At 36.6% G+C, this 10,350-nt stretch overlaps 1 protein-coding gene across 8 annotated transcripts in view; it reads left to right on the top strand.

Annotated features, from left to right (window-relative positions):
• Nucleotides 1-10,350, top strand: part of RPS6KC1 (ribosomal protein S6 kinase C1) — a 221,099-nt gene that overhangs the window by 18,328 nt on the left and 192,421 nt on the right. For 5 of the 8 annotated variants that reach the window (XM_023741715.1, XM_023741714.1, XM_023741712.1 and 2 more), the window contains exon 2: nucleotides 3,224-3,259. In XM_023741715.1, the coding sequence (XP_023597483.1) occupies nucleotides 3,224-3,259 (36 nt within the window). The other 3 variants (XM_023741718.1, XM_023741713.1, XM_023741717.1) reach the window with 3 other exon arrangements.

The following is a 10,350-nucleotide window of genomic DNA, read 5'->3' as shown; positions in this document are numbered from 1 at the left end:
AGAATTTTTGCATCTATATTCATGAGAGATATTGGTCTGTAATTTTCTTTTTTTGTGACTTCTTAGCCTGGTTTTGGTATCAGCGTTATGGTGGCTTCATAGAATGAATTTGGAAGTGTTGCTTCCTCTTCTTTGTAGAGCACCAATCTTATGGGTAATATCCTTTATTGTGTGTGCCACTCTGTTATTTTGCTAAAAGGTGGTCTCAGGATAGTTTTCTTAAAGTTTTAAAAAGTATCTCAGGGCAATAGTCTCAGGGAGTCCTCTGGTCTCAACTGGTCCACTAAATCTGGACTTTTTAAGAAATTGAGTTCTGTTCTGAATTTTTCTCCCCTTCTTTCAGTGTCAATCTGTTGTGACCCTGATCAGAACGGTTGATAGTGGTAGCCGGGTACCATCTAGTACTTCTGGTCTCAGGGTAGATAAGGCTATGGCTCGTGTAGACTATTAGCCCTGTAGACTAGTTTCTTCTCTGAGACTTTGGTTTCCTTCTTACTCTTTTGCTCTTGACAAGTACAGATCAATAGTTGTGTCTTAGATGGCTGCTTGGAAGCTTTTAAGACCCCAAACACTACTTACTTCACTAGGATGCAGGACATGAACTTTGTGAACTATATTATGCCAGTCAACTGAGTTATCCCAGGAGACTAAGGTCCTAAGCCTTCAAACCTAGAAACCAATCTTACAAGGTGTTTGGTTATGTCTGAGAAGCATCTGTAATTTTGTTTTTTATGAATATATGTGCCTGCACACACATCGATACTTACATGTACATATTGATACTGCTGTCTGTGCACATATAATGTATACACCCGCACCTACCCCTGTACACATACATATACATATGTGACCGTACACTCATTTTGTGGCCATTGTTGGCATTGTTGGTGTCATTGCCAAATTATATATGTCACATTCTGTAGTGTAAACATTGTTTTCTCTTTGTGACATTGTTTACTTTGGTCAGGCTGTGCTCACTACATCCACATTCTGTGCTACTTTTCCCGTCCCCCAAAGTAAGAAGTATCTACGATCTAGAGTGTGATCCTTCTCCCCACCCCAGTAACCACCAGTGAACATTAGTCTCTCTCTCTATGTATCTATTCTTGTCTTCTTATAAAAGTGGGATCCTACAATATTTGTCCTTCTGTGACTGACTTGTTTCACTCAGCATTATGTCCTCTAGGTCCATTCATGTTATGCTTTGTGGACTCATCATTGTTCTTTATGGTTTTATAGTAGATGGCTAATATGTTTTTGCTTATTTAGCAAAATATGTTTGATTTCCAGGAGTGGATCACCTGAAGAAAATCCAAAATGTACAAATATGCAAAGCAAAGTAGGACATCATTTCTTCTGTTACAAAAAGATCTGCTTGTGAAGAGAGATTATTTAAATCATGAGATGCGTTAGTACATTTATAAAATGATTGAGGTCTATATTCAGGATATCTATGAATTTTCTGCAATTATATAACTTGTAAAATATAAGGTACACCTGACTATACCTTATTATCAGTGATATGTATTGCTTATTTTTGGTGGGTGGATTGCTAGTGGGTTGGTTGTCTATGACTTTTACATGAGGCAAAATTAAATCATTTAATTATGTGCAATACTATGCTTTTCCAACAGTGTGTGTTTCGGGAGGGAGGGGCTGGTATTTAAAAGTAATAGCTAAAATAAAATATTTGAATAATATATGGTTATTAGTTACCTGTTCTAGCCCATTATTATAAATCTACACTGTCTAACATGGCAGCCATTAGCCATATGTGGCTATTTTTATTTAAATTTAAATTAATTAAAATGAAATACAATTAAAAATTCAGTTCCTCAGTCATAGTAACCATGTTTCAAGGGCTCAATAGCCACGTATATGTGGCTAGTGCTACTGTATTGAATGATGCAGATAGAGAACATTTCTTTCCATTATCACAGAAAGTTCTGTTGCACAGTGCTGTTCTAAAAAAATGTAAAGTGCTAAGAATTTCAGCAAATTTACATATTCTGAATGTTGGAGGACAGAGTAGTAAGAAATTGGAAAACTTTGCTCTCTGGAATTCTTAGGTGGGATCTTCCAGAATAGTTAAATTTTCTGTTAGAGGAGAGAGGAAGCTAACTTTTTAATTATGGAGTTTTTGCTGTGTTCTTATTTGATATCTACAACAGCCAGGCCAGGCAAGTGGTATTATTCCCATTTTATCGATGAGATCCAGCCTGTAGTTGGGCAACCTTAATTTGCACCAAGGTTTGTCTGACTTTACAGCCTATATTTTTTGGTTTTGTTTTGACCTCAGGAGTAGAGTAGAGTTGAACACAATGTCCAGATCCTGGTATAGCGTCATCGATGCTTGATGCAGAGACCCACCTGTTTCTTTCTCCCACCCACAGACAACCATTCTAATGTGCTTGCTGTATCTTTTTGTTTTTGTGAAATGCATATTGTAGCTTCAAGTTTACAAATGTTACATTTACACAGTATTATATTATGTATCTCATGAGATTTTCCTGTTCTTACAATGTTGTTTGATAATTTAATTACCCAGCTGTCATCATTTCAAAAGTTTTGTCAGGAAATCTTTCTAAACAGTGTTAGACTTTTTGGCCCTTTATAATCAGAGAAGTCTGAAAGAGGCTGCCCCCCCCCCTTTTGCTCTGGGAAAAATGGTAGAGGAATTATTTGTCCCTGTATGTAATATTTTTTAAGTTACTTTTGTTTATTTCTTCGCTGTTAGATGGGCAGGGATTGTTTCTCACAGATATTGCTGTCTGTGCTTTTTTTTTAATTGAAAATGTTACTGAGCTAATTATAGATTCACATACATTTGAAAGAAATAACAAAGTGATCCATTGTACACGTTGCCCAGGTGCAGCTGCTTTTTATTCTTCTGATTTATATATGTAGGCCAGGAATGGGGTAGCCAAGCTTGTTAGAATTATGTCCAGTAAGAGCCAAGGCCGAGGCATTCTCTTGTGAGTATAACACGTGAACTGTAACACATGGACTTTATTTTAGCTGCTGCTTTGCTGAATTCTTTAGTATGTGTTTCAGAAAGTAAAGTTATTATATAGCCGAGTTCTGTGTGAGTAACATACTATGGTATTTCTTTTAAGCAAATTACTTGAAAAATTTTCCTACAAATATGTTAAAAGTAATTGTAGAAATATGAAATTTTCAATTTTAATGGTGATAAGATATTTTTATGTATGTTTTGTTGTAGGTTGTTTCACGAAGAAATCCAGAGGATGTCCAGGAGGTAACATGTTTGTCCATATGAAAATTTTATTTTCTATACTTGGTAAAAAATTAATTGTATTGCTGAGGAAGCTGTCTGAGTTATTTGTACGTCAGTCTTTGTATTTGGTGTGTTTGTATGGAGATTGCTTTTAGCTCATAAAATGGTAGCTGAAGTGTCCCTATTTCAGACCTACTAAATAAACAAGAAATTCAGAAATTATAGTGCTGTTTGATAACAAGTACGAGTTGTCTTGCTAACTAGCGCTCAAAGATTTCAGTGATAAGTTAAGGGCCCCTACTTTCCTGTTTAAAACTCATGATGCCTGTTTAATTAAAAAAAAAAAAAAAAAAATGAAAGGCACTTGGTAACTAGTATTGATTTTTAAAGATTATAATAATATGTTAAGGTTCTCTGCCTACTTCTGCTTTTGTATTGAACTGACATGTTGACACTGTGGAAAACTGCTTGGAGTATAGATGCTTCTCTTTAAGTTTCTTTGTTCTTTTGTATTCTTCATTGCATTGTTTTTTTTCCTTTCTCTCTCCCTAAACTGATGCCAGCCCGTGTGCTTATGCTTGTTGCATATCTTTAGGGATTCTTACTGAGGAGCTTGTTTCTGTTAACTTTTCTTAATTTGTTTTCATTTCAGCCCCTGCTCATTTTCACTAAGATTAGAAGGGCAGTATTGGAGATTTTTCTTTCTACTTAAAGTGTTTAAAACAGATATTGTAAATTGGCAGTCCTTATTAGCCAACAGTGTCTTTTTTGTTTTGTTTTTCCCGGTGAAATTTGCAAGTCTTTAGGTGGAGCATGTAATTTCCTTTTAGCCAAAGGCCCCAGTGCTCCTTACTGCTGTATCTGGCTTGATTCATTCCTTTAAGTTGATTGCTTGGTCCTGTTAGGTTTGAATTCGTCACCTCAAGTTTAGACAGTATTTAAACTTTTATACATTACATAGTTCAGTTTGATTACTATTTCTTGCTGGGTCTGATCTGGTATTTGTTTTTGTCTTGTGATTAAAAATAGCCCAACAAAAGACACAGTTTTTAAAGACTTCATACTGTTTTCCTTAGGAGTTTAAGATATCTCTATTTTCTCCCCAATAGCTGGGAAAAGAATATTATAATTGTAATATTGTTATTTTAGAAGAAAAGGATATCTATATATACATATTTATTTATTTTCAGTGCAAGTATTTTATAGCAGTGGTTAATTAAAGTACTCTCCACTTAAGTTTGGTTTAGTATGAACTGTGCTTTGTGTCTTTAGAATTCTACAAATTACACTGAATTATAATCAGTGCAGGCTGTTCTGTTTTTACAGCTCTGTTAAAACTGAAATGGGCTGTGTTTCCTTTGAACACATTGTCTGATTGCTGTGCTGTAGTTTGTAGCTTGATGTTCCCCTTTTCCAGGGAGAATCCTGAGCCAACCTTTTCGTGAACATACTCTATGCCATTTCCTTAATCCTTCTTTGGGGAAAGACTCTTTTATATTAACAACCGTTGGTGAACCATTCATCAGAAAACTCTTGTAAGTGTTCTTTAGTTAGAAGATTGCATAGTCCTTTGAGTTAGAAGATTGCATAGTCCTTTGTTAGAAGTGGTATAAAATTTAAAAATGTTTTCTGTGTAGCAGGCTTCTTAACATGTAAAATAACCTTACAATTATAACAACACTTTCTCAGTTTCCCATTTATTTCATATAAACATTGTAATTCTTATTTAGAAGAGGAATCAACGACCTGGAATTCATTTCCATATTCTTTCATTCCACTTTCTCTATTAACTGATTTATTTAGTTGCTGCTTTAGAATTTAATCAGGTTTCACAGGGCTATTGATGGTTAGTAGATGTACTGCTAGTCCAAACAAATGTAGGGCTAATAATATAATATTCTTATAAAATTGGAGAAATTTTGTTGTTTTTCTCTTTTACATACCTTGGCACATGCCACCAGAAATCACTGTTTTCTTTTCTTCTAATAATACTAAAATACTCAAATGGAGTAAATAATTTTAAATTATCCAGGATAGCTTTCTTTAAAAAAAAAATTTAAAATAATTCCCTCTACATTTTTATTGATTAAGAAGAAAATAGGTTCATCTGAAGGGTGACAGTAACAGGTAATCGGAGGCCCCTCAGTCAGTAGATTCTCTACAGCATGAACAGTCTCTAGAAGGATGAAGAAAGACATGAAGTGTTGCCCTCTTCTTAAACAAAAAATCTATAGCTCAGTTTATCCATAGGTTCCAAATTTCACTGGCAACATTTGGGAAAGGAAAAGAACTGAAATAAAACTTTCCTTCTGTGCATCATGTCAGAAATCTCTACTAAGTTGTTTCATAAATAGAATAGTTTACAAAATAAAAATGTGTCAAGAGAAAGAAAAGGCTCTTGAAAAAGAGGGAAAGAAAATCCATAAGCAAATAGTATGGTAGTGAGTTGATTGCAAGAAAAGATAATCCAGCAAGGTTTAAATACTATATGAGAGTAAAAAGGACAAAGTTAATTGAATTGGGTGATTCTGTAGAATACAAGACATCTAAAAGTTTTTGTGTCAGTAAGTATAAGTATCCAAAAAGAAAACATCTAATATATGTAAGAAAAATACTTAAGGGAATGTTTTAATTAAGCTTGTATTAAATTTTTAGTCTTATACATGGTTGTCCTGGATTAGCATCTCATTGAGGAACTTTATTTGGAGTGACTTTAATGAATAAGAAATTTCTGCAGGATTGATTCAATAGTGTAGTAGCTGTTATACAACTATTTTTTCAATGGGAAAAATTGAAAAATATATTAGAGAAAAAAATTTGTATGTGTCCTTTGGGATTTTGTGCAGTCCACATATAAACATTAGTATCTGTAATGGAAGTGTGCTTTTGTTACACTTTTCCACTTTGAAGATTTCTGGAATCTTCAAAGCTTGAAAGGAGTAAGAAGAGAAGGAGGTGGTAGATGGTGACAGAGTGCACTGCTTTGGTTTCCTGTGTTTCTTGAGGGCTTGTGTTTGCACTCAGCTATTCTGGCTCTAGAGTCTTGAGAATAACCAGGGAGTGAATACATTGCTCCCATCTCAGGAGTTCTAGTTCTTGTTCTGACAGACTGTGGTTTGTATACCATAGTGTTTTAATCATTATTGTGATTAAGTTGTTAACTCTTGACCCTTAAAGTAATTCTTCCTTAATTAAGAAATAACTTTAACTAGAATATAGATTTTATTTGCAGATTTAGTTATTTTCATGAGCCACAGTTCTTTGAGTAGCTCTTATGTTCCATTCACAGTGGCTTTAAGGATGATATTTACCCTATCTAAGATACTGCTTTCACAAGCCTGTCACCCCTCTGCCCTTCATCCCTTGGCAGTGTGGTTGTGCCATAATTTGATACATTTTTTAAAAATAAAAATAGCATTTTTTGGGTCTCATGACAGAAATATGTTCATGTGTCAAAAATTACAAATTACAGATAAGCAAAAAATATGAAGATTTAAAATCGCCTGTCGAGGCGGGGCAAAGATGGTGGAGTAGTCAGACGCTTCCAGTGGACCCTGTTACAACAAAGACCCAAAAAAACCAAGTGATTCGATTATATATGGCAATCTGGGAGCCCTGAACATCAAAGGCAGAGTTGAGGAACTGGACTGAGTGGCAGGGGGAGGGAGAGACAGTTTGGAAGCAGCAAGGAGTTGCCATTCCTGACCGGCGAGAGCCTGAGCCCTTCAGGCCTGATCAGCTCGGGGGTGAGCAGTGAAGCAGGCAAGTGGCAGAGCTCAGGAGGTGCATTTTCTGAGTCAGGAGAGACCCAGCACCAGAGAGTCTACATGGCCACCCAGAACCTGTGAGAAGCAGCCCTCCACAAAAGATAAGTACTTGTGCATGGCTTACTGCACGGATCAAAAACACTCCCTTAGAGAAAAACTTCTCTCGCATTTACCTCCCTGGTCCCTGCACTGCACTGGGTCCCGGACTGGCTTCAGCAATTGCTGAGTCCCCTGGACTGGAAGTAGGATCTGTCACACACTTGGAGCCATTCTCCCTGCCTTGGAGAGTGAACAAATTAACAAACAGAGGAAAAAATAATTGCCAGCTCCCTTAAACCAGGAACCCAGGGTAGGCACAGTTCCTTTGCCTAGGCACAGGCATAAGGGATCCACGGACTCTGAGTGCCTTTCCCCCTGCAGAGATTTGTGTGGGCCCATCACAACAGCGTAGGCCCTCATTACTGCAGTACAACAGGGTATATACCAGAAGTCTAACTTCAACTGTTTCAGCTGTGAAGTGGCAGGTTCTTGACATTAAGCTCTGCCCATTAAGCAGGGTCTTCACCTACCCACATCAGGGGCCTGAGGACAGGTAGCTCCACCCACACTGCCTAGCTACCTGTGAGAGGGTCCCATGAATAAGAGGTGCCCCCCCAGTCCTTACAGCCAACAGCATTAGGTGCTTATAGTCCAGCTGCAAAACCCACCCACCTATGCGCTCTAGGGAACAGGGACATGCCTTCCTCCTGGACACTCGAGGGTGCCCATCAGCCCGGTGCCTTGCTCAGAGTGTGTCCCCCTGCTGCAGCCAGATGCCTGTGCCTACACCAATCACCCATGCCTGTCTAGGACTGTAAGTGAGCACCTACACCACACACTTGGTGGCTATCTACCTGGGCACCTGAGCTGAATTCATACAGGAGGAGTGGGCGGACTCCTGAGCTCACATACCTACTAATAGATCTAACCACCTGGTGACAGGACTTTAGAGCTTCAAAGGTGCCAATAATCAAACTAGCTCATACAAGCAGCCTATGGGCATATCAAAACAAAACAAGAAGCTAGGACACGGTAAGCAAACATAAAATAAATAAATATAATAACTTATTGATGACTCAGAGACAACAGTGAATATCAAATCACATAAAGAGGCAATCCATGATGGCTTCAGCAAGCTCCCAAAATAAAGAATCTAGAAATTTTCCAGAGGAGGAAAATTTCTTGGAATTACTGGAGGCAGACTACAAAAGATTAATATACAGAACTCTTTAAGAAATTAGGAAAGAAATTAAACAAAACGCAGAACACACAATAAAGGAAATTAAAAAGATTAGAGAAGAGCATAATGACAAATTTAACAGGCTGCAAGAATCCATAGATAGCAATCAGAAACCCAGAAGATTAATACTAAAATTTCATAATTAGACAACTCAATGGAAAGTCATAGGAGCAGAATTGAGGCAACAGAAGTGAGAATTAGTGAGATCGAAGATAAAGCAGTTGACACCAACTTATCTGGGAAAAATCAGATAAAAGGATTAAGAAAAATGAAGAAACCCTAAGAATTATGTGGGACTCTATCAAGAGGAATAACCTGTGAGTGATCGGAGTACCAGAACAGGGGGATATAACAGAAAATACAGAGAGAATTGTTGAAGATTTGTTGGCAGAAAACTTCCCTGATACCATGAAAGATGAGAAGATATCTATCCAGGATGCTCATCGAACCCCACATAAGGTATATCCCAAAAGGAAGTCACCAAGACATATTATAATCAAACTTACCAAAACCAAAGATAAAGAGAGAATTTTAAGAGCAGCTAGGGATAAACGAAAAGTCATCTACAAAGGAGCGTCAATAAGAATAAGCTCGGACTACTCAGCAGAAACCATGCAGGCAAGAAGGCAATGAGATGACATATATAAAGCCTTAAAGGAAAAATACTGCCAGCCAAGAATTATATATCCAGCAAAACTGTCTCTCAAATATGATGGCAAAATTAGGACATTTCCAGATCAACAGAAGTTTAGGGAATTTGCAAAAACCAAACCAAAATTACAAGAAATACTAAAGGGAGTCTTTCAGTTAGAAAATCAGTACCATCAGATAACAATCCAAGACAAGAACACAGGACAGAGCAACCAGATATCAACCCAGATAGGGAAGACACAAAAGTAAATCAAAGCTAAAACACTGAAAATAGGGAAAAAGTTGTCAATATGGAAAAGATGACAACATTAAAACAAAAAAGAGGGACTTAAAAAATGTAGACATAGATTTTGCATACTGAGAGGAAGTCAAGGTGATACAAAGAAATAAAAGACTGGTATAAACTTAGAAAAATAGGGGTAAATATTAAGGTAACCACAAAGGAAACTAACAATTCTATAAGTCAAAATAAAAAATCAGAAAAATAGAAAGACTCAGCAAACACAAAATCAACAACAATGAAAAAGATGAAAAGAAGATACATAAAGAAAAACAACTCAGCACAGAAAATTAAGCAGAACAAAGAAACTTTGAACAACACACAAAAAAAGACATCAAAATGACAGCACTAAACTCATACCCATTAATAATTACGCTGAATGTAAATGGACTAAATGTACCAATAAAGAGACAGAGAGTGGCAGATTGGATAAAAAAACAATCCATCTATATGCTGCCTACAAGAGACACACTTTAGACTTAAAGACACAAACAAACTAAAACTCAAAGGATGGAAAAAAATGCTTCAAGCAAACAACACTCAGAAAAGAGCAGGAGTGGCAATATTAATCTCTGACAAAACAGGCTTTAAAGTAAAATCCACCACAAAGGATAAAGAAGGACACTATATAATGATTAAAGGGTCAATACACCAGGAGGATATAAATAAAATAAATATTTATACACCTAATGACAGGGCTCCAAAATACATGAAACAAACTCTAACAGCACTGAAAAGAGAGATAGACAGCTCCATAATAGTAGTAGAAGACTTCAACCCACCACTTTCGCTGAAGGGCAGAACATCCAGAAAGAAACCGAACAAAGACATGGAATATCTAAATGCTACAATCAACCAACTTGATCTCATAGACATATACTGAACACTCCACTCAACAGCAGCCAAATATACTTTCTTTTCAAATGCACATGGAACATTCTCCAGGATAGACCACATATTAGGCCATAAAGTAAGCCTTAACAAAATCCAAAGCATCGAAATATTACAAAGCATCTTTTCTGACCATAAAGCCATAAAAGTAGAAATCAACAACAGAAAAAGCAAGGAAGAAAATCAAACACATGGAAACTGAACAACACCTTGCTCAAAAACTACTGGGTTATAGAAGAAATTA

The sequence above is a fragment of the Trichechus manatus genome, unplaced genomic scaffold (assembly GCF_000243295.1).
Source record: "Trichechus manatus latirostris isolate Lorelei unplaced genomic scaffold, TriManLat1.0 scaffold00187, whole genome shotgun sequence".
Lineage (NCBI taxonomy): Eukaryota > Metazoa > Chordata > Mammalia > Sirenia > Trichechidae > Trichechus > Trichechus manatus.
The sequence above is the reverse complement of the archived record's forward strand: the minus strand, read 5'-3'. Positions and strand labels throughout refer to the sequence as shown.